At 55.7% G+C, this 25,142-nt stretch overlaps 1 protein-coding gene across 1 annotated transcript in view; it reads right to left on the reverse strand.

Annotated features, from left to right (window-relative positions):
- lamb2 (laminin, beta 2 (laminin S)) overlaps positions 1-25,142 on the reverse strand; it is a 225,365-nt gene that overhangs the window by 63,199 nt on the left and 137,024 nt on the right. The window contains exons 10-14 of the mRNA XM_059943867.1: positions 18,873-19,052; positions 4,304-4,416; positions 3,450-3,529; positions 2,100-2,235; positions 1,702-1,860 (exon numbers count right to left, since the gene is read on the reverse strand). Of these exons, the coding sequence (XP_059799850.1) occupies positions 1,702-1,860; positions 2,100-2,235; positions 3,450-3,529; positions 4,304-4,416; positions 18,873-19,052 (668 nt within the window). The remainder of the gene's footprint in view (positions 1-1,701; positions 1,861-2,099; positions 2,236-3,449; positions 3,530-4,303; positions 4,417-18,872; positions 19,053-25,142) is intronic.

Consider the following 25,142-nt stretch of genomic DNA (forward strand, 5'->3'; position numbering starts at 1 on the left):
TCACTCTGTGTCTGACCCTGGGAGTGTGTGATGGGATGGTGTGGAGGGAGATTCACTCTGTGTCTGACCCCGGAAGTGTGTGATGGGATGGTGTGGAGGGAGATTCACTCTGTGTCTGGCCCCGGGAGTGTGTGATGGGATGGTGTGGAGGGAGATTCACTCTGTGTCTGACCCCGGAAGTGTGTGATGGGACGGTGTGGAGGGAGATTCACTCTGTGTCTGGCCCCGGGAGTGTGTAATGGGACGGTGTGGAGGGAGATTCACTCTGTGTCTGACCCCGGGAGTGTCTGATGGGACGGTGTGGAGGGAGATTCACTCTGTGTCTGACCCCGGGAGTGTGTGATGGGGCGGACTGGAGGGAGATTCACTCTGTGTCTGACCCCGGAAGTGTGTGATGGGACGGTGTGGAGGGAGATTCACTCTGTGTCTGACTCCGGAAGTGTGTGATGGGACGGTGTGGAGGGAGATTCACTCTGTGTCTGGCCCCGGGAGTGTGTGATGCGACGGTGTGGAGGGAGCTTCACTCTGTGTCTGACCCCGGGAGTGTCTGATGGGTCGGTGTGGAGGGAGATTCATTCTGTGTCTGACCCCGGGAGTGTGTGATGGGATGGTGTGGAGGGAGATTCACTCTGTGTCTAACCCCGGGAGTGTGTGATGGGACGGTGTGGAGGGAGATTCACTCTGTGTCTGACCCCGGGAGTGTGTGATGGGACGGTGTGGAGGGAGACACAATCTGTGTCTGACCCCGGGAGTGTGTGATGGGATGGTGTGGAGGGAGATTTACTCTGTGTCTGACCCCGGGAGTGTGTGATGGGACGGTGTGGAGGGAGACTCACTCTGTGTCTGACCCCGGGAGTGTGTGATGGGATGGTATGGAGGGAGTGTGTGATGGGACAGTATGGAGGGAGTGTGTGATGGGATGGTGTGGAGGGAGTGTGTGATGAGATGGTGTGGAGGGAGTGTGTGATGGGACGGTGTGGAGGGAGTGTGTGATGGGGCGGTGTGGAGGGAGTGTGTGATGGGATGGTGTGGAGGGAGATTCACTCTGTGTCTAACCCCAGGAGTGTGTGATGGGACGGTGTGGAGGGAGATTCACTCTGTGTCTGACCCCGGGAGTGTGTGATGGGGCGGTGTGGAGGGAGACTCACTCTGTGTCTGACCCCGGGAGTGTGTGATGGGGCGGTGTGGAGGGAGAGTGTGATGGGATGGTGTGGAGGGAGTGTGTGATGGGATGGTGTGGAGGGAGTGTGTGATGGGGCGGTGTGGAGGGAGTGTGTGATGGGATAGTGTGGTGGGAACTTCACTTTATTCAAGAGAGATTTGTATTTTCTCTCTGATCTGATTTCACTGGCTGGACTTCTGAGTTTCTGTGAGCTAGGCTGACGTCATTCAAAAGGTCAGCGAGATGCTGATAAGACGGGGCTGGAGAAATGTTGTTCCAGGAGCATTCAAATCTGCCTGGTGTGGGCCCTGTATTAATGAACGAAGAGGCCTGAGCATGCAGTGAACTGGAGTCTCTGCACCTCAAGCCCTCGCATGCAGCTGTGCCCTCTGACCCCTCGGTAATGTGGCTGCTGTTGCAGGCCTGGTCTGACCACCGGGGTCTGGAGTGGCGTTTCCCGGGCCGCAGGGCTCGGCCCAACGCGTCGCCTGAGCCGCCGGCTTCCTCCAACGTTCTGCGTGCCCCAGCGCCGCGCTCACCTGTGACTCATAGCGGATCACTAGATCATACTCCATGGAATACGGGATGTTGTTGATCTGGAACTCCAGCACGCCGCGCTCTGGCACCTTGGCAAATCCGGAACCAGTCCATGTGACGGGACGATGACCAGAGCGTTCCCGGGACACGGCAGTCACTCCCTGCAGCAGGAGGGGCTCGGGGTTAGAACCGGCCCAGTCAGGGACAGGCAGGCAACAGGAGGGTCAACACACATCCAGGGGTAAGGGGCTAAGGGAGGGGGAGGGGAGGAGGAGGGGGAGAGCTGGGAAGGGGGTGAAGGAGGAGGGAGGAGGGTTGAGTGAGGGAGGGGTAGTGTGAGGGGACAGCAGAGGAGAGGTCTCCCATTGGCACAGTCAGTCTGGGTCGTGCAGGGACTCACCATGCGGAAGTGGGCGATCTCGGCCTCGTACGTGAGGTAATCCAGGGCGGGTAGGAAGTACCCCGCCATCACCTGCTCACACTGACGGCCCATCAAGTGCTTCCGGCAGCGACACTGACCTGTCTCCGTGGAGCAACTGAGGGTCAACAGAGCAGAGCGGAGGTCAGAGGGGTTGAGGAGGGGCAGTGTGCTGGTACAGGGACTGTAAGAAACAGGTTTAATATCACTGGCATATGCTGTGAAATTTGTGAACGTTTCAGCAAGAGCAGAGTGTAATTCATGAATCTGTGGAATTCGCCGCCACTGGCAGCTGTGCAGGCCGAGTCCTCATTACAAATCGGACTAGATGTTGGCTTCGCGGGAGAAGCCAGAGAGGGGCCTGTGACTGGTGGTGTGCTGCAGGGATGGGTGTTGGGTCCGTTGTTGTTTGTCATCTACATCAATGGTCTGAATGATAATATGGTTATCTGGATCAGTGAATTTGTGGATGACACCAGGATTGGGGGTATAGTGGACAGTGAGGAATGTTACTATGGTTTGCAGAGGGATCTGGACCAGTTGGAAAAATCAGCTGAAAAATGGCAGATGGAACTTAATGCAGCCACATACTGTACAAGCTTTTGCATTTCGATCGGACTTGCACAGGAAATGGTAGAGCACCGAGGAGTGTGGAGGAACGAAACCACCTGGAAATACAGGTTCATAATTCGTTGAAAGTGGTGTCACAGGTAGACAGGGTCATAAAGAAAGCTTTTGGCACACTGGCCTTTATAAATCAATGTATTGAGTACCGGAATTGGGATGTTATGTTGAAGTTGTATAAAACATTGGTGGGGTCTAATTTGAGTATTGTGTGCAGTTTTGGTCACCTACCTACAGGAAAGATTGAAAGAGTAGAGAGAATTTTTACAAGTGTGGAGGATCTGAGTTATAGGAAAGATTGAGTAGGTTAGAACTTATTCCCTCATAAAACAAAATTAAGAGGGGTATAGATAAGGTAAATGCAAGCAGGCTTTTTCCTCTGAGGCTTAGTGGGACTAGAAGTCATAGGGTAAGGGTGAAGGGTGAAATGAGGAGGAACCTCGTCATTCAGAGGGTGGTGAGAGGTGAAATGAGGAGGAACCTCGTCATTCAGAGGGTGGTGAGTGATGAAATGACCTGCCAGCACAAGTGGTGGATGTGGGTTGATTTCAATGCTCGAGAGAAGTTTGGGGTGTTATGGAGGGCAGGTTGAAAGGACTAGGCAGAACAACAGTTTGCATGGACTAGACGGGTTGAAGGGCTGTTTCCGTGCTGTAGTTCTCTCTGTGGATCCCCCTGGGTGGTGATACGTGGAACAGTCATACTAACTTATTGTCCAGCGCCGCTCCCACGTCGCAGTTGCAGCTTCGACACCCATTGGGATCCTGGCTCAGGGCCCAGTGCTCCTCCTGCACGAAACCACAGCACGTCAGCGCAAGGCATGCACGTGGCGCATTCACTGCACACGCATGAACATACACACCTGTACGACCAGGTTCTAGCAGTCTGAGGAACAGCTTCAATCGCACTGTTACAGACTTTTGAACAGGTCCTTGTCCAATCAGACAGTCAATATGTGACAACAGAAACAATTTACAACCACCCGTAACATGGAAACCCACGTACACAGGGCACATACACCCTGACCCTGACACAGAGTGTCTGCTCTGCATTTGGAGGGGGAGCGTGCAGATTTGGGCTGGAGAATTGCAGAAAGGGGAGGGGGATTACAGGAGGGGGTGAGCCTGGCTGTTGTGGGGTTGCTTAGTAACAGAGGGGAAGCTGGTGCTGAGGCTAGGCAGGAAGTGCTTGCAATGGGGTGATGATGTGAGCGGTGTCCATGTCTGGTCGGACTGTGGGTGGGAAATGGATGTCAGGTGAGATTGGACCTTGTGGATGTGAGGTGCGGGTGGTGACGGTGGGTATAGAGGGGCTAGGGTTGAGTGTGTGGGGCATGGTTCATGTGAAGGTGGGGTGTGGAGGAGGGTAAGGGTGGGGAATTGGAGGGTAGGGGCTGGATAGTGAGAGGTGTGGTTGTATGTTGTTCAGACTAGGAGAAAGCCTGGCATCAGGATCAGTCCCATCCCTGGTACTCCCAATCCAGGGAAGAGAACACAGAGCCTTTGCAAATCCCTCCCTGTCTGATCCATCAGCCCCCACCCAGACACCACCCTGGGACTCACCAGACAGCGGTCACAGCGCCGGCCAGTCACCAGTCTCTTGCAGAAACAGTCACCGCTGACTGGGTCACAGGGCTGGTTTCCACTCACCGTCCCGACAGGGTGGCACCGACAGGCTGCGGAAAGCAGAGAACCGTCCATCAATACAGTTCCTATAAAAAGCATTCACACCCCCCAGGAAGTTTTCATGTTTTATTGTTTTACAACACAGAATCACAGTGGATTTAATTTGGCTTTTTGACACTGATCAACAGAAAAAGACTCTTTTGTGTCGAAGTGAAAACAGATCTCTACAAAATGATCTAAATTAATTACAAATATAAAACACAAAATAATTGATGGCATGAAGTATCCACCTGCTTTAACATGACACAACAAATCATCACTGGTGCAGCCAACTGGTTTTAGAAATGAAGGTGTTTCAATTGATTGTAGTAGAAATACACCTGTGTCTGAAAGGTCCCACTGCTGGCGAGTCAGTAACCTGGCAAAAACTACACCATGAAGACAAAAGAACACTCCAAGCAACTCCAAAAAAAAAAGGTTATTGAAAAGCACAAGTCAGGAGATGGATACAAGAACGTTTCCAAGTCACTGAATATCCCTTGGAGTACAGTTAAATCAATCATCAAGAAATGGAAAGAATATGGCACAGCTGTAAATCTGCCTAGAGCAGGCCGTCCTCAAACACTGAGTGACCGTGCAAGAAGGGGACTAGTGAGGGAGGCCACCAAGAGACCCGTGACAACTCTGGAGGAGTTACAAGCTTCAGTGGCTGAGATGGGAGAGACTGTGCATACAACAACTGTTGCCCAGATGCTTCACCAGTCACAGCTTTATGGGAGAGAGGCAAAGAGAATTCCACTGTTGAAAAAAAACTCACATGAAATCTCGGCTAGAGTTTGCCAGATGGCATGTGGGAGACTGTGAAGTCAGCTGGAAGTACGTTCTATGGTTTGATGAAACCAAAATTGAGCTTTCTGACCATCAGGCTAAATGCTATGTTTGATGTAAGCCCAACTCCACATATCATCAAAATCACACCATCCCTACCGTGAAGCACGGTGGTGGCTACATCATGATGTGGGGATGCTTCACTGCAGCAGGCCCTGGAAGGCTTGTGAAGGTAGAGGGTAAAATGAATACAGGGAAATCCTGGAGGAAAACCTGATGCAGTCTGCAAGAGAACTGTGACTTGGGAGAAGATTTGTTTTCCAAACAAGACAATGACCCCAAGCATAAAGCCAAAGCTACACAGTTAAAATCAAAGTTAATGTCCTGGAGTGGCCAAGTCAGAGTGCAGACCTCAATCCAATTGGGAATTTGTGGTTGGACTTGAAAAGGGCTGTTCACTCACGATCCCGATGCAATCTGACAGAGCTTGAGCAGTTTTGTAAAGAAGAATGGGAAAAATTGCAGTGTCCAAATGTGCAAAGCTGATAGAGACCTGTCCACACAGACTCAAGGCTGTAATTGCTGCCAATGGTGCATCTACTAAATACTGACTTGAAGGAAGTGAATAGTTATGCAATCAATTATTTTATGTTTCATATTTGCAATTAATTTGTAGAGATCTATTTTCACTTTGAAACGAAAGAGACTTTCTCTGTTGATCAATGTCAAACAAAAGCCAAATTAAATCCACTGCGATACAATGTTGTAAAAAAAAACATGATATCTTCCAAGGGGGCTGAATACTTTTTATAGGCACTGTAATTCCCCACCCCACCTCGCAAATGCATTGACAGTGGTGAAACTGCCCTATACCTCAAACAAAAGCCAGGGGACACATTCCAGCAGAGAAAACACTTGGAACTGCCCAGCTAATACATGGGGGCTTTAGTTTAATGTGATTGGAGGGAAGTGTGAGGGGGATGTCAGAGGAAAGTTTTTACAGGGTGTGTGGAACACCCTGCCAGGGGTGGTGATAGAGGTAGAGGTCTGAGATTGGCACATGGGTGAGGGAAAAGTGAAAGGTTATGAGGGAGGTAAGGGTTAGATTATGAGTGGAAGGGCCTGCACTCCATTCTAAACTCAATGAAAATCTGAGCAGTTGGTACATTTGGAGTGCAGGGAGAGGGAGGGAGGGGTAGTACGAAGGCAGGGTGACACTGTGGGATGGACGGTACTGAGGGAAGGACAGTTCTGATGGCAGGGGCTAGGTGGCAGAAGGTGGAGGGCTCTTCAAGGGCCGACTGTCTGCCCCTCTTCCAAGGATGCCTTCGTGCCCGGCCGTCCTTGGAGAGGCAGCATGTGGTCACAATGAGAACAGTGGGAGACTTCTGGGATCGATGGGCCCCACCCAGGGGATTGACTGTTTTATCGATGGTAGAAATCATGTTTTAATTTGAATTTATTGTCTTGTAAATACTTAATGTTTGTACTTTGTGTATTGTTGTGTAAGAAAACTTCCATAGTTATGTTAAAGAAGGGACATACTGAGAGTGGCTCACACTCTCCTAAAGTTGAAAATTTGCTGCAAAATTACCAAAGAACGGTTTTGGAAAGTGCCAAAAGACTTTTGGTGTGTGGAGTATTACCTCAGAAGCGGACTGAAACGGTTTCCTTTCCTGGAAGGGTCAGTTTGGTGAAGTTCTCACTCTGCGTCTCTCAGAGTGGCTGGTGGATTGCCAAAGTTTTGAGTCTGACTTTGCCAGGTGTGGTGACGGATTTATTCCCGTTCGGAGTGCCTATCCCAGGGTGACAGGGTGAAGAGGGTTTGGGAGCAGGGACGTTTCGGAGTGCCTATCCCAGGGTGACAGGGTGAAGAGGGTTTGGGAGCAGGGACGTTTCGGAGTGCCTATCCCAGGGTAACAGGGTGAAGAGGGTTTGGGAGCAGGGACGTTTCGGAGTGCCTATCCCAGGGTAACAGGGTGAAGAGGGTTTGGGAGCAGGGACGTTTCGGAGTGCCTATCCCAGGGTGACAGGGTGAAGAGGGTTTGGGAGCAGGGACGTTTCGGAGTGCCTATCCCAGGGTGACAGGGTGAAGAGGGTTTGGGAGCAGGGACGTTTCGGAGTGCCTATCCCAGGGTGACAGGGTGAAGAGGGTTTGGGAGCAGGGACGTTTCGGAGTGCCTATCCCAGGGTGAAGAGGGTTTGGGAGCAGGGACGTTTCGGAGTGCCTATCCCAGGGTGACAGGGTGAAGAGGGTTTGGGAGCAGGGACGTTTCGGAGAGCCTATCCCAGGGTGAAGAGGGTTTGGGAGCAGGGACGTTTCGGAGTGCCTATCCCAGGGTGACAGGGTGAAGAGGGTTTGGGAGCAGGGACGTTTCGGAGAGCCTATCCCAGGGTGAAGAGGGTTTGGGAGCAGGGACGTTTCGGAGTGCCTATCCCAGGGTGAAGAGGGTTTGGGAGCAGGGACGTTTCGGAGTGCCTATCCCAGGGTGACAGGGTGAAGAGGGTTTGGGAGCAGGGACGTTTCCGAGTGCCTATCCCAGGGTGACAGGGTGAAGAGGGTTTGGGAGCAGGGACGTTTCAGAGTGCCTATCCCAGGGTGACAGGGTGAAGAGGGTTTGGGAGCAGGGACGTTTCGGAGTGCCTATCCCATGGTGACAGGGTGAAGAGGGTTTGGGAGCAGGGACGTTTCGGAGTGCCTATCCCAGGGTGACAGGGTGAAGAGGGTTTGGGAGCAGGGACGTTTGTAACAGCCGAAACCCATCCCGTTCGGAGTGCCTATCCCAGGGTGACAGAGTGAAGAGGGTTTGGGAGCAGGGACGTTTCGGAGTGCCTATCCCAGGATGACAGGGTGAAGAGGGTTTGGGAGCAGGGACGTTTCGGAGTGCCTATCCCAGGATGACAGGGTGAAGAGGGTTTGGGAGCAGGGACGTTTCGGAGTGCCTATCCCAGGGTGAAGAGGGTTTGGGAGCAGGGACGTTTCGGAGTGCCTATCCCAGGGTGACAGGGTGAAGAGAGTTTGGGAGCAGGGACGTTTCGGAGTGCCTATCCCAGGGTGACAGGGTGAAGAGGGTTTGGGAGCAGGGACGTTTCGGAGTGCCTATCCCAGGGTGAAGAGGGTTTGGGAGCAGGGACGTTTCGGAGTGCCTATCCCAGGGTGACAGGGTGAAGAGAGTTTGGGAGCAGGGACGTTTCGGAGTGCCTATCCCAGGGTGACAGGGTGAAGAGGGTTTGGGAACAGGGACGTTTCGGAGTGCCTATCCCAGGGTGACAGGGAGAAGAGGGTTTGGGAGCAGGGACGTTTCCGAGTGCCTATCCCAGGGTGAAGAGGGTTCGGGACTTTGGAACGGCCAGAGGAACAGCCCAGGAAAAGCGTTCATTGCTCGCCGCTGCACAGACGGTGCTGAGGTTTTTAACACAACACGGACTTCCCTGCCTGTCCTCTCCTTTTCTCCCTGCCGTCCCGTCCCGTCTCTGAACGGCTCCTTTTTGACTGTTGCTGGTGTTCCGCCGGGTGTAGACTGTGTAATATCCCAGCGGTGGTGTTGATGTTTTGAATTTGACTGCGGGGTCGGGAGTTCCAGCTCACCAAGATACCCACCCGTTCAAATCCCTGACTTTAAAGAACACTGTGCAGTGTACTGTGCCCACTTCAGTCGGTAGGAATGCTGACTAAAGGCCACGGCAGAGACTGTTGGAGGCCGTGAGGGTATCGTTGTGTCAGCGGTATTGAACGGGGAAACCCTGTTTTATCTGAAGTCACCATGGGGTGAGTCAGGGGTTGAGGGTGGGGAGGGTTTTTTTCTGCTGAGGTGGCATCTCCTGAACATGCGTCCTCTGGGCTGGTGAGCAGTGCCTCTGTAGAGGGGCTGTGTGGGGAGGCAGCCTTCAGCCGAGACTGTGCACTCAGAGTGCAGGAAGGGCAAAGCCCCATCGAACAGACCTATTCTCCTGCTGTGGCTACAGGGTCACCAGTGGGGTTGGTTCCCCAGATTGTTGCCTCAATTGAGGCCAAGTGTCCTGCTGAGGAGTGTCTGGTCCACGAGGGGAATCGGAGCAACGTGGAATCGCCGTCCCGCACAGCTTATCAGAGGGAGTGTGTCCCATGGGCTGAGGAGGGAGGGGACTCTCCTGGCGCAGATTCCAGGGAGGGTGACGGGGATGTGGAGATGGGTACGGCCCAGCAGGCTTGTATCCTGGCTGTGGGATGGATTCTGGATCACGAACTGGGGGAGCTTCCCTCTGTCACTGGTCCTGGGGCCGGGGGAGAGTCCGTGGTCAGGTCTCTGATTGGGGCCCGGTGAGGAGTGAGCTGGTCACGTCGAGTGGAGATGAGGACTGCTTGGAGAGTGACAAGACCGTGGGACATGGTGAGGTGGAAGAGGGAGACTCTTTCAAAGCTGAGATGGCAGACTTCCTCGACCCCAGCACCGAGTCACAGCCCGTCTCTCTGGAGGAGACGTGAGGAACGACTGAAGGAAACTTTTCAAGGCCCAGTTGGCCACGGATCGCTGGTTGGGATTGGGAAGGGCTGTTCAGTCTCTACACGTGACACTCCAAAAGAAGGGGAGGGGATCTGAGGTGACCCATAAGGATCGGCGTCAGTCCCAGTCTCCTGGAGTCCCTGGAGAAGCGTTACAGGACAAAGACGGAAGAGAGCTCGAAGGAGAGCTCTGCTCCTTCTCCCAGGGGGGCTCTGGTGAGGGGTCAGCCTGAGATATTGTAGGTTCGGGAAACAGAAAAAAGAGGCCAACAAGATGGCCACCCTGCTGGAAGTGGAGCTGAGGTGGCTCATGTGGACCCCACCTCCCTCCCCCGCCATTCCAGGAGCCGGGGGATTCGTCTCCTGGAATGGAGCGGGTTTTCTTCAGGAAGCTCACCGCGTATCCCCCGTCGCAGAGGGCAGAGAGATGATGAGGGGTCTCAGGGCTCACTGATGCACGTTGTCAATGTGTACGCTCCTGAGCCCGGCCCGATACCTTCGTGCCTGTTCCGAGAGGAGTCTGCGTTGCTGGGGTCCGTCGATCGTAACCAGTGCGTTATCGGGGGGGGGGGGGGGGAGGTGATTTCAACTGCACCCTCGAGGGGAGGGATCACACTGGCCCCCAGAGTGGCCGAGCATCGGTAAGAAAGCTCAGGGTGTTGATCGTGTCCACCGACTCGGTCGACGTCTGCTGGAACCTTCAGCCTGACCTCTGTGCTTTCTCAGGGAGGGGCGGAGGGGGTGGAGGCTCGTGGATGGACCAACTCTACATCTCCAGGGCCCACACTCCCGGGTGTCGGCCGCCTCCACGTGGCCAGCCATGTGCTCCACCTGGTGTGGACAGAGCTAAACGTGCTGCTCGCACAGGTGGGGTCCACGTACTGGCATTTCAACAACCGGCTGCTGGAGGAAACTATTTCCGGGATCGTTCTGGCTGTTCTGAAAGTTGTGGCAGAAACAATAGGAGAGTTTCCCCTCCCTGAGGCTCCAATGGGATGTGGGCAAGGCTCACATCCGACTGTCGTGCCAGGAATACGCTCATGGGTCAACCATGCAGCAGATGTCCGGTATTGATCGGCTTGAGAAGGAGCTGATTGACCTGGAGTCCCGGCTAGGACTGACCGATGACTTCCTCTGGGATGAGAACCAGAGGAAGAAGGAGGCGCTGAGGGGTCCTGAGGTTGAGGCTCCAGATGCTGCCAGATCAGGACCTCACCTCACCCCTCTCCTACTCTCCCGAGAGGGGGAGGGGTGTGCGTAGGCAGCTTGTGGAGTTACTGGCAGAGGATGGCTCCTCTGTCACAGATTCAGCGAGAATTACTGACATCCATTTCTTTTACGAGGCTCTCTTCATGTCCGACCCATGCAGTGAGGATGCACGCAGGGCTCTGTGGCAGGATTAGCCGAGGGTCAGCCCTGGGGGTGCAGGACGGCTCGATGCACCACTGTCTCTGGTGGAGCTGGCCAGTGCCTCGTCCCGGGGGCTAGGTGGGCTGACCGTTGAACTTCTCTGGGCCTTCTTGGATATCCTAGGGACTGGGGTACTGGGGGAGAGCATAGCGACGGGTGAGATGCCCCTCTCTTGGTGCAGAACAGTCATGTTCTTGTCACCAAAGAAGGGGGATCTCCGTTGCCTGTGGAATTGGCACCCAGTATTGCTCCTCAGTACAGAGTACAAAATCTTTGCCTGGACAATGACCAGTCATCTGGGCACTGCGCTGGCTCAAGTGGTCAACTCTGACCGGTCTGGGGTGGTCGATCCAGGACAATATCCACCTCGTCTGGGATCTGATCGACCTGTACCAGGACGGTCTGTCAGTTGCCTTTCTCTCCCTTGACCAAGAGAAGGCGTTCGATGGGATGGAGCACAGGTATCTTTCAGGGACACTGCAAGCGTTCGGGCTGGGCCACCCCAAGTTTGACTGCTGTACCCTGCTGCGGAGTGCCTAGTGAAGGTGAGCGGGTCTCTGACAGTGTCCTGCATCAGGGGTGCCCCATGTCGGGGCAGTTGTACTCTCTCTGCGTGAACCCACTCCTGCCCCTACTCCTTAAGAGGTTAACGGGTTTGGTTCTGCGTGAACCAGACATGGAGGCTGTCCTGTCAGCTCGTGCCCACCACACCCTCCTCACGGTCACCGACCCAGAAGGTGCGAGACTGCCAGCGAGTCTCCTCAGCTGGAGCAGAGTGCGGGCATCTTGGTGGGTCAGTGGCAGGTGGATCCCTACAGGAGGGGTTGAGTCCCTTTGTAGGGAGCACCACGTACCTCCTCGACTTGGGGGTCTACCTGAGCGCAACGGGGGAGGCCGGGCCGGTGAACAGGTGGGATTTGGAGACAAATATCTGCCTGGCTGGGACACAGGCCAGGCCTCCTTCATGTGATCACTGGTCAGGACTCCATGCTATCTCGTACAGGCTGGGACGCTGGTCAGGCCTTTGTGAGTGTGGAGATGCCTCAGGAGAGGGACCCCACAATGTGAGTGTGGAGATGCCTCAGGGTCCGACTCGGGAGAGGGACCCCACAACATGAGTGTGGAGATGCCTTGGGAGAGGGACCCCACAACGTGAGTGTGGAGATGTCTCGGGAGAGGGACCCCACAACGTGAGTGTGGAGATGCCTTGGGAGAGGGACCCCACAACGTGAGTGTGGAGATGCCTCAGGAGAGGGACCCCACAATGTGAGTGTGGAGATGCCTCAGGGTCCGACTCGGGAGAGGGACCCCACAACATGAGTGTGGAGATGCCTTGGGAGAGGGACCCCACAACGTGAGTGTGGAGATGAATCGGGAGAGGGACCCCACAACGTGAGTGTGGAGATGTCTCGGGAGAGGGACCCCACAACGTGAGTGTGGAGATGTCTCGGGAGAGGGACCCCACAACGTGAGTGTGGAGATGACTCGGGAGAGGGACCCCACAACGTGAGTGTGGAGATGCCTCGGGAGAGGGACCCCACAACGTGAGTGTGGAGATGCCTCGGGAGAGAGACCCCACAACGTGAGTGTGGAGATACCTCGGGAGAGAGACCCCACAACGTGAGTGTGGAGATGCCTCGGGAGAGGGTCCCCACAACGTGAGTGTGGAGATGCCTCGGGAGAGAGACCCCACAACGTGAGTGTGGAGATGCCTCGGGAGAGGGACCCCACAACATGAGTGTGGAGATGCCTCGGGAGAGGGACCCCACAACGTGAGTGTGGAGATGCCTCGGGAGAGAGACCCCACAACGTGAGTGTGGAGATGCCTCGGGAGAGGGTCCCCACAACGTGAGTGTGGAGATGCCTCGGGGTCCGACTCGGGAGAGGGACCCCACAACGTGAGTGTGGAGATGCCTCGGGAGAGAGACCCCACAACGTGAGTGTGGAGATGCCTCGGGTGAGAGACCCCACAACATGAGTGTGGAGATGCCTCGGGAGAGAGACCCCACAACGTGAGTGTGGAGATGCCTGGGGTGAGAGACCCCACAACATGAGTGTGGAGATGCCTCGGGAGAGAGACCCCACAACGTGAGTGTGGAGATGCCTCGGGAGAGGGACCCCACAACGTGAGTGTGGAGATGCCTCGGGAGAGGGACCCCACAACGTGAGTGTGGAGATGCCTCGGGTGAGGGTCCCCACAACGTGAGTGTGGAGATGCCTCGGGGTCCGACTCGGGAGAGGGACCCCACAACGTGAGTATGGAGATGCCTCGGGAGAGGGACCCTACAACATGAGTGTGGAGATGCCTCGGGAGAGGGACCCCACAACGTGAGTGTGGAGATGCCTCGGGAGAGGGACCCCACAACGTGAGTGTGGAGATGCCTCGGGAGAGGGACCCCACAACGTGAGTGTGGAGATGCCTCGGGAGAGGGACCCCACAACGTGAGTGTGGAGATGCCTCGGGAGAGGGACCCTACAACGTGAGTGTGGAGATGCCTCGGGAGAGGGACCCCACAACGTGAGTGTGGAGATGCCTCGGGAGAGGGACCCCACAACGTGTGTGGAGATGCCTCGGGTGAGGGACCCCACAACGTGAGTGTGGAGATGCCTCGGGAGAGGGACCCCACAACGTGAGTGTGGAGATGCCTCGGGAGAGGGACCCCACAACGTGAGTGTGGAGATGCCTCGGGAGAGGGACCCCACAACGTGAGTGTGGAGATGCCTCGGGAGAGGGACCCCACAACGTGAGTGTGGAGATGCCTCGGGGTCCGACTCGGGACAGAGACCCCACAACGTGAGTGTGGAGATGCCTCGGGAGAGGGACCCCACAACATTAGTGTGGAGACGCCTCGGGAGAGGGACCCCACAACGTGAGTGTGGAGATGCCTCGGGAGAGGGACCCCACAACGTGAGTGTGGAGATGCCTCGGGAGAGGGTCCCCACAACGTGAGTGTGGAGACGCCTCGGGAGAGGGACCCCACAACGTGAGTGTGGAGACGCCTCGGGAGAGGGTCCCCACAACGTGAGTGTGGAGACGCCTCGGGAGAGGGTCCCCACAACGTGAGTGTGGAGATGCCTCGGGGTCCGACTCGGGAGAGGGACCCCACAACGTGAGTGTGGAGATGCCTCGGGAGAGAGACCCCACAACGTGAGTGTGGAGATGCCTCGGGTGAGAGACCCCACAACATGAGTGTGGAGATGCCTCGGGAGAGAGACCCCACAACGTGAGTGTGGAGATGCCTGGGGTGAGAGACCCCACAACATGAGTGTGGAGATGCCTCGGGAGAGAGACCCCACAACGTGAGTGTGGAGATGCCTCGGGAGAGGGACCCCACAACGTGAGTGTGGAGATGCCTCGGGAGAGGGACCCCACAACGTGAGTGTGGAGATGCCTCGGGTGAGGGTCCCCACAACGTGAGTGTGGAGATGCCTCGGGGTCCGACTCGGGAGAGGGACCCCACAACGTGAGTATGGAGATGCCTCGGGAGAGGGACCCTACAACATGAGTGTGGAGATGCCTCGGGAGAGGGACCCCACAACGTGAGTGTGGAGATGCCTCGGGAGAGGGACCCCACAACGTGAGTGTGGAGATGCCTCGGGAGAGGGACCCCACAACGTGAGTGTGGAGATGCCTCGGGAGAGGGACCCCACAACGTGAGTGTGGAGATGCCTCGGGAGAGGGACCCTACAACGTGAGTGTGGAGATGCCTCGGGAGAGGGACCCCACAACGTGAGTGTGGAGATGCCTCGGGAGAGGGACCCCACAACGTGAGTGTGGAGATGCCTCGGGTGAGGGACCCCACAACGTGAGTGTGGAGATGCCTCGGGAGAGGGACCCCACAACGTGAGTGTGGAGATGCCTCGGGAGAGGGACCCCACAACGTGAGTGTGGAGATGCCTCGGGAGAGGGACCCCACAACGTGAGTGTGGAGATGCCTCGGGAGAGGGACCCCACAACGTGAGTGTGGAGATGCCTCGGGGTCCGACTCGGGACAGAGACCCCACAACGTGAGTGTGGAGATGCCTCGGGAGAGGGACCCCACAACGTTAGTGTGGAGACGCCTCGGGAGAGGGACCCCACAACGTGAGTGTGGAGATGCCTCGGGAGAGGGACCCCACAACGTGAGTGTGGAGACGCCTCGGGAGAGGGTCCCCACAACGTGAGTGTGGAGACGCCTCGGGAGAGGGACCCCACAACGTGAGTGTGGAGACGCCTCGGGAGAGGGTCCCCACAACGTGAGTGTGGAGACGCCTCGGGAGAGGGACCCCACAACGTGAGAGTGGAGATGCCTCGGGAGAGGGACCCCACAATGTGAGTGTGGAGATGCCTCGGGAGAGAGACCCCACAACGTGAGTGTGGAGATGCCTCGGGAGAGAGACCCCACAACGTGAGTGTGGAGATGCCTCGGGAGGGAGACCCCACAACGTGAGTGTGGAGATGCCTCGGGGTCCGACTCGGGAGAGGGACCCCACAACGTGAGTGTGGAGATGCCTCGAGAGAGGGACCCCACATCGTGAGTGTGGAGATGCCTCGGGAGAGAGAGCCCACATCGTGAGTGTGGAGATGCCTCGGGAGAGGGACCCCACAACGTGAGTGTGGAGATGCCTCGGGAGAGAGACCCCACAACGTGAGTGTGGAGATGCCTCAGGAGAGAGACCCCACAACGTGAGTGTGGAGATGCCTCGGGAGAGAGACCCCACAATGTGAGTGTGGAGATGCCTCGGGAGAGGGACGCCACAACGTAAGTGTGGAGATGCCTCGGGGTCCGACTCGGGAGAGGGACCCCACATCGTGAGTGTGGAGATGCCTCGGGAGAGAGACCCCACAACGTGAGTGTGGAGATGTCTTGGGAGAGGGACCCCACAATGTGAGTGTGGAGATGCCTCGGGAGAGGGACCCCACAACGTGAGTGCGGAGATGCCTCGGGAGAGGGACCCCACAACTTGAGTGTGGAGATGCCTCGGGAGAGGGACCCCACAACGTGAGCTGTCTTGCGGAGATGCCCACGGTGCCTTTCTGTGAGGCTCTGAAGTGTTCCTTGTACGAGCTGCTCCTGCACACCGTTCACTCCCTTGCCTCTGTCGACCGACCAGACTCGCCTTGGCAGTCTGTTTCAACATCGGAGAGTGGAGGAGGCCCCCAGAGGAGGTCTCTTCGCAGGGGTCCTTCCCCTGTACACCGGGGATCTGGGCTGGAAGTTGTTGCATAGGACTGTCCCGTATAACGGGTTCCTGAGCAGGTTCACAGACACCCCGTCCCCCTGTCCATTCTGTGTCCAGGAGGAGTCAGTGTACCACGCTGATATGGAGTGTGAGAGGTTGCCCCCCTGGTTTGAGTATCAGAAGGGGCTGCTTCCCGGGTTCTGGCTGGACTTCAGCCACGCACCCTCCTTGTACGGGGGCACCCAGTACGGAAGGGTGCGGGGTGTGACAAGGATTGGTCCTGGGCCTGGCCAAGGTGACTAATCACGGGTCTAGGCAGTGGAAGGTGGAGGGCACTGCCAGGGCCACCTGCGCCTTTTCTGAGGGTACGTCTGTGCCCGTCTGTCCTTGGGGAGGGAGCATGTGGTCTCCATGGGCACGGTGGGGATTTCCGGGAGCAGTGACTGTTTTATACACAGTAAGAATCATACTTCAATTTGAATTTATTCACAGTCCGGTTAATACCGAATGCTTGAACTTTGTATATTTGTTATGTAAATAAATTAGTTTTGTTAAAAAAAAGGGTGGTACTAAGGGAGGGTCACACTGTGAGGGGCAGGACTGAGGGAAGGTCACACTGTGAGGGGCAGGACATAGGGAGGGTCACACTGTGGAGAGGGTCACACTGTGAGGGGCAGGACTGAGGGAGGGTCACACTGTGGAGAGGGTCACACTGTGAGAGGCAGGACTGAGGGAGGGTCTCACTGTGGAGAGGGTCACACAGTGAGGGGCAGGACTGAGGGAGGGTCACACTGTGGAGAGGGTCACTCTGTGAGGGACAGGACTGAGGGAGGGTCACACTGTGAGGGGCAGGACTGAGGGAGGGTCACACTGTGAGGGGCAGGACTGAGGGAGGGTCACACTGTGGAGAGGGTCACTCTGTGAGGGACAGGACTGAGGGAGGGTCTCACTGTGGAGAGGGTCACACTGTGAGGGGCAGGACTGAGGGAGGGTCACACTGTGAGGGGCAGGACTGAGGGAGGATCACACTGTGGAGAGGGTCACTCTGTGAGGGACAGGACTGAGGGAGGGTCTCACTGTGGAGAGGGTCACACTGTGAGGGGCAGGACTGAGGGAGGGTCACTCTGTGGAGAGGGTCACTCTGTGAGGGACAGGACTGAGGGAGGGTCACACTGTGGAGAGGGTCACTCTGTGAGGGGCAGGACTGAGGGAGGGTCTCACTGTGGAGAGGGTCACACTGTGAGGGGCAGGACTGAGGGAGGCTCACTGTGGAGAAGGTCACACTGTGAGGGGCAGGACTGAGGGAGGGTCACACTGTGAGGGGCAGGACAGGGAGGGTCACTCTGTGAGGGACAGGACTGAGGGAGGGTCACACTGTGAGGGGCAGGACTGAGGGAGGGTCACTCTGTGAGGGACAGGACTGAGGGAGGGTCACACTGTGAGGGGCAGGACTGAGGGAGGATCACACTGTGGAGAGGGTCACTCTGTGAGGGACAGGACTGAGGGAGGGTCTCACTGTGGAGAGGGTCACACTGTGAGGGGCAGGACTGAGGGAGGGTCACTCTGTGAGGGACAGGACTGAGGGAGGGTCACTCTGTGAGGGACAGGACTGAGGGAGGGTCACACTGTGAGGGGCAGGACTGAGGGAGGATCACACTGTGGAGAGGGTCACTCTGTGAGGGACAGGACTGAGGGAGGGTCTCACTGTGGAGAGGGTCACACTGTGAGGGGCAGGACTGAGGGAGGGTCACTCTGTGGAGAGGGTCACTCTGTGAGGGACAGGACTGAGGGAGGGTCACACTGTGGAGAGGGTCACTCTGTGAGGGGCAGGACTGAGGGAGGGTCACTCTGTGGAGAGGGTCACTCTGTGAGGGACAGGACTGAGGGAGGGTCACACTGTGGAGAGGGTCACTCTGTGAGGGGCAGGACTGAGGGAGGGTCTCACTGTGGAGAAGGTCACACTGTGAGGGGCAGGACTGAGGGAGGGTCACACTGTGAGGGGCAGGACTGAGGGAGGGTCACTCTGTGAGGGACAGGACTGAGGGAGGGTCACACTGTGAGGGGCAGGACGGAGGGAGGGTCACTCTGTGAGGGACAGGACTGAGAGAGGGTCACACTGTGAGGGGCAGGACTGAGGGTCACTGTGAGGGACAGGACTGAGGGAGGGTCACACTGTGAGGGGCAGGACTGAGGGAGGGTCACACTGTGAGGGGCAGGACTGAGGGAGGGTCACTCTGTGAGGGACAGGACTGAGGGAGGGTCACACTGTGAGGGGCAGGACTGAGGGAGGGTCACTCTGTGAGGGACAGGACTGAGGGAGGGTCACACTGTGAGGGGCAGGACTGAGGGAGGGTCACTGTGAGGGACAGGACTGAGGGAGGGTCACACTGTGAGGGGCAGGACTGAGGGAGGGTCACTGTGAGGGACAGGACTGAGGGAGGGTCACTGTGAGGGACAGGACTGAGGGAGGGTCACTCTGTGAGGGGCAGGACTGAGGGAGGGTCACTCTGTGAGGGACAGGACTGAGGGAGGGTATTTCTCTCTGCAACACTGGCGGGGGTGGGGAACAGGGTGTAAGAGTTCAGTGTTTAAGGGTGCTCCGGACGTTCCGCAGACACTCACACTGACATCCCTGCGGGTTATCCACACTGAGTCCAAAGTATCCGGCCTTGCACCTGTCGCAACGGGAGCCCTCCACGTGCTCCTTGCACCGACACTGTCCCGGAATCAATCTCAGGCTCGTGTCCTCCCTGCTGTCACACAACCCTCCATTCATGGAGCCGTCTGGATCGCAGTCACAAGCTGATGGACAGAGAGATCATTGACAGTCACACTGAGAGAGCTCAACGTCAGTCACATCGAGAGAGATTGCTGACAGTCACACCCAGAGAGATCAATGTCACACCCGGAGAGATCGCCGACCGTCACACCCAGAGAGATTGCCGACAGTCACACCCAGAGAGAACGCCGACAGTCACACCCAGAGAGATCGATGACAGTCACACCCGGAGAGATCACCGACAGTCACACCCGGAGAGATCACCGACAGTCACACCCGGAGAGATCACCGACAGTCACACCCAGAGAGATCACCGACAGTCACACCCAGAGAGATCGCCGACAGTCACACCCAGAGAGATCGCCGACAGTCACACCCAGAGAGATCACCGACAGTCACACCCGGAGAGATCACCGACAGTCACACCCAGAGAGATCACCGACAGTCACACCCAGAGAGATCGCCGACAGTCACACCCAGAGAGATCGATGTCACACCCGGAGAGATCGCCGACCGTCACACCCAGAGAGATTGCCGACAGTCACACCCAGAGAGATCACCGACCGTCACACCGAGAGAGATCAACGTTAGTCACACCGAGAGAGATCGCCGACAGTCACACCGAGAGAGATCGCCGACAGTCACACCCAGAGAGATCACCGACAGTCACACCCAGACAGATCGCCGACAGTCACACCCAGAGAGATCACCGACAGTCACACCCAGACAGATCACCGACAGTCACACCGAGAGAGATCAACGTTAGTCACACCGAGAGAGATCGCCGACAGTCACACCCAGAGAGATCACCGACAGTCACACCCAGACAGATCACCGACAGTCACACCGAGAGAGATCAACGTTAGTCACACCGAGAGAGATCGCCGACAGTCACACCCAGAGAGATCACCGACAGTCACACCCAGACAGATCGCCGACAGTCACACCGAGAGAGATCAACGTTAGTCACACCGAGAGAGATCGCCGACAGTCACACCGAGAGAGATCAACGTTAGTCACACCGAGAGAGATCGCCGACAGTCACACCGAGAGAGATCGCCGACAGTCACACCGAGAGAGATCGCCGACAGTCACACCGAGAGAGATCGCCGACAGTCACACCCAGAGTGATCAATGTCAGTCACACCCAGAGAGATCGCCAACAGTCACACCCAGAGAGATCACCGACCGTCACACACGGAGAGATCGCCGACAGTCACACCCGGAGAGATCGATGTCAGTCACACCCAGAGAGATCACCGACCGTCACACACGGAGAGATCGCTGACCATCACACACGGAGAGATCACCGACAGTCACACCCGGAGAAATCACCGACAGTCACACCCAGAGAGATCACTGACGGTCACACCCAGAGAGATCACTGACAGTCACACCCAGAGAAATCACCGACAGTCACACCCAGAGAGATCACCGACAGTCACACCCAGAGAGATCACCGACAGTCACACCCAGAGAGATCACCGACAGTCACACCCAGAGAGATCACCGACAGTCACACCCAGAGAGATCGCCGACAGTCACACCCAGAGAGATCACCGACAGTCACACCGAGAGAGATCACTGACAGTCACACCCAAAGAAATCGCCGACAGTCACACCCAGAGAGATCGCTGACCGACACACCCAGAGAGATCACCGACAGTCACACCCAGAGAGATCGCCGACAGTCACACACAGAGAGATCACCCACCGTCACACCCAGAGAAATCGCCGACAGTCACACCCAGAGAAATCGCCGACAGTCACACCCAGAGAGATCGCCGACCGTCACACCCAGAGAGATCGCTGACAGTCACACCCAAAGAAATCGCCGACAGTCACACCCAGAGAGATCGCCGACCGACACACCCAGAGAGATCGCCGACAGTCACACACAGAGAGATCACCCACCGTCACACCCAGAGAGATCGCCGACCGTCACACCCAGAGAGATCACCGACAGTCACACCCAGAGAGATCGATGACAGTCACACTGAGAGAGATCGCCGACCGTCACACCGAGAGAGATCACCGACAGTCACACACAGAGAGATCACCCACCGTCACACCCAGAGAAATCGCCGACAGTCACACCCAGAGAGATCAATGTCAGTCACACCAAGAGAGATCAATGTCTCACCCAGAGAGATCACCGACAGTCACACCGAGAGAGATCACCGACAGTCACACCGAGAGAGATCACTGACAGTCACACCCAGAGAAATCGCCGACAGTCACACCCAGAGAGATCAATGTCAGTCACACCAAGAGAGATCAATGTCACACCCAGAGAGATCACCGACAGTCACACCGAGAGAGATCACCGACAGTCACACCGAGAGAGATCACCGACAGTCACACCGAGAGAGATCACTGACAGTCACACCCAGAGAAATCGCCGACAGTCACACCCAGAGAGATCGCCGACAGTCACACCCAGAGAGATCACCGACAGTCACACCCAGAGAGATCGCCGACAGTCACACCCAGAGAGATCGCCGACAGTCACACCCAGAGAGATCGCCGACAGTCACACCCAGACAGATCACCGACAGTCACACCCAGACAGATCACCGACAGTCACACCCAGACAGATCACCGACAGTCACACCGAGAGAGATCACCGACAGTCACACCGAGAGAGATCACCGACCGTCACACACGGAGAGATCGCCGACAGTCACACCCGGAGAGATCGATGTCAGTCACACCCAGAGAGATCACCGACCGTCACACACGGAGAGATCGCTGACCATCACACACGGAGAGATCACCGACAGTCACACCGAGAGAGATCACCGACCGTCACACACGGAGAGATCGCCGACAGTCACACCCGGAGAGATCGATGTCAGTCACACCCAGAGAGATCACCGACCGTCACACACGGAGAGATCGCTGACCATCACACACGGAGAGATCACCGACAGTCACACCCGGAGAAATCACCGACAGTCACACCGAGAGAGATCACCGACAGTCACACCGAGAGAGATCATTGACAGTCACACCCAGAGAGATCACCGACAGTCACACCGAGAGAGATCACCGACAGTCACACCGAGAGAGATCACCGACAGTCACACCCAGACAGATTGCCGACAGTCACACCCAGAGAGATCGCCGACAGTCACACCCAGAGAGATCGCCGACAGTCACACCGAGAGAGATCACCGACAGTCACACCGAGAGAGATCACCGACAGTCACACCGAGAGAGATCACCGACAGTCACACCCAGACAGATTGCCGACAGTCACACCCAGAGAGATCGCCGACAGTCACACCCAGAGAGATCGCCGACAGTCACACCGAGAGAGATCACCGACAGTCACACCGAGAGAGATCACCGACAGTCACACCCAGAGAGATCACCGACAGTCACACCGAGAGAGATCACCGACAGTCACACCGAGAGAGATCACCGACAGTCACACCCAGAGAGATCACCGACAGTCACACCCAGAGAGATCACTGACAGTCACACCGAGAGAGATCACCGACAGTCACACCCAGAGAGATCACCGACAGTCACACCCAGACAGATCACCGACAGTCACACCGAGAGAGATCACCGACAGTCACACCCAGACAGATCGCCGACAGTCACACCGAGAGAGATCGCCGACAGTCACACCCAAAGAGATCGACGAGTCACACCCAGAGAGATCACCGACAGTCACACCCAGACAGATCGCCGACAGTCACACCGATATAGATCAATGTCACACCCAGAGAGATCGCCGACAGTCACACCCAGAGAGATCACCGACAGTCACACCCAGAGAGATCACCGACAGTCACACCCAGACAGATTGCCGACAGTCACACCCAGAGAGATCGCCGACAGTCACACCCAGAGAGATCACCGACAGTCACACCCAGAGAGATCACCGACAGTCACACCCAGACAGATTGCCGACAGTCACACCCAGACAGATCGCCAACAGTCACACCCAGACAGATCACCGACAGTCACACCCAGAGAAATCGCCGACAGTCACACCCAGATGTTAGTGATTATCAAACCCAGAGAGAATCCAACATTCCCACCCAGAGATCACCAACAACCCCACCGAGAGAGATCCCAGATAATCCCACCCAAGGGGATCCCAGATATTCCCACCCAGGTGATCCCGGATAATCCCAGCCAGGGTGATCCCGGATAATCCCAGCCAGGGTGATCATTAGACCATGAGACATAAGAACAGAATTATGTCCCTTGGCCCATCTAGTCTGTGCCAAATTAGTATTCTGCCTCGACCTATCTACTTGCAGCTGACCATCGCCCTCCATGTACTTCAGCAAATTTCTCCGAAATGCTGCAACTGAACCCGCATTCAGCACTTCACACTTGCACCAGCCTCTGAGTGAAGAAGCTCCCCTTCAGTTTGGATTTTGAGACTTGGTTGGCCCTAGGGGCAGGTTTGGTTACTTTGTGCCAGGCTTTAGATGTTTCAGAAGAGGGTCAGGAAGGACAGGGAGGGAGGCAGAAGAGGTGGGGGCTTGGCACTGTTGATCAGTGACAGTGTCACGGCTGCAGAAAAGGAGGGGTTGTCAACGGCGTCTATGTGGGTGGAGGTTAGGAACAGGAAGGGGTCAATAACTCTACTGGGTGTTTTTTATAGACCACCCAATAGTAACAGGGACATCGAGGAGCACATGGGGAGACAGATTCTGGAAAGGTGTAATAATAAGAGTTGTCGTGATGGGAGATTTAATTTCCCCAATATTGATTGGCATCTCCCTAGAGCAATGGGATTAGATGGGGTGGAGTTTGTTAGGTGTGTTCAGGAACGTTTCCTGACTCAATATGTAGATAAGCCTGCAAGAGGAGAGGCTGTAATTGACCTGGTATTGGGAAATGAACCTGGTCAGGTGTCAGGTCTCTCAGTGGGAGAGCATTTTGGAGATAGTGACCACAATTCTATCTCCTTTACTATAGCGTTGGTGAGGGGTAGGAACAGACAAGTTAGGAAAGCATTTAATTGGAGGGAGGGGAAATATGAAGCTATCAGGCAGGAAACTGGAATCATAAATTATAAACAGATGTTTTCAGGGAAATGTACGGCAGAAATGTGGAAAATGTTCAGGGGGTATTTGCGTGGTGTTCTTCCTAGGTACATTCCAATGATACAGGGAACGCATGGTAGGGTACAGGAACCATGGTGTACAAAGGCCGTTGTAGATCTAGTCAAGAAGAAAAGAAAAGCTTACAAAAGCTTCAAAAAACTAGGTAGTGATAGAGATCTAAAAAATTATAAGGCTAGCAGGATGGACCTTAAGAAGGAAATTAGGAGAGCCAGAAGGGGCCATGAGAAGGCCCTGGTGAGCAGGATTAAGGAAAACCCCAAGGCATTCTACAAGTATGTGAAGAGCAAGAGGATAAGGCATGAGAGAATAGGACCAATCAAGTGTGTATGGAACCGGAGGAAATAGCAGAGATACTTAATGAATACTTTGCTTCGAATTTCACTACGGAAAAGGATCTTGGCAATTGTAGGGATGACTTACAGCAGATCGAAAAGCTTGAGCATGTAGATATTAAGAAAGAGGATGTGCTGGAGCTTTTGGAAAGCATCAAGTTGGATAAATCTCCAGGACCAAATGAGATGTACCCCAGGCTACTGTGGGAGGTGAAGGTGGAAACTGCTGAGCCTCTGGTGATGATCTTTGCATCATCACTGGGGACGGGAGATGTTCCAGACGATGAAAGGGTTGCAGATGTTGTTCCTTTATTCAAGAAAGGGGGTAGAGATAGCCCAGGAAATTATAGACCAGTAAGTCTTAATTCAATATTTGGTAAGTTGATGGAAAAGATCCTGAGAGGCAGGATTTATGAACATTTGGAGAGGTATAATATGATTGGGAATAGTCAGCATGGCTTTGTCAAGGGCAGGTCGTGCCTTATGAGCCTATTTGAATTTTTTGAGATTGTGACTAAACACATTGATGAAGGAAGAGCAGTAGATGTAGTGTATATGGATTTCAGCAAGGCATTTGATAAAGTACCCCATGTAAGGCTTATTGAGAAAGTAAGGAGGCATGGGATCCAAGGGGACATTGCTTTGTGGATCCAGAACTGGCTTGCCCACAGAAGGCAAAGGGTGG

The sequence above is a fragment of the Hypanus sabinus genome, chromosome 19 (assembly GCF_030144855.1).
Source record: "Hypanus sabinus isolate sHypSab1 chromosome 19, sHypSab1.hap1, whole genome shotgun sequence".
Taxonomy (NCBI): Eukaryota; Metazoa; Chordata; class Chondrichthyes; order Myliobatiformes; family Dasyatidae; genus Hypanus; species Hypanus sabinus.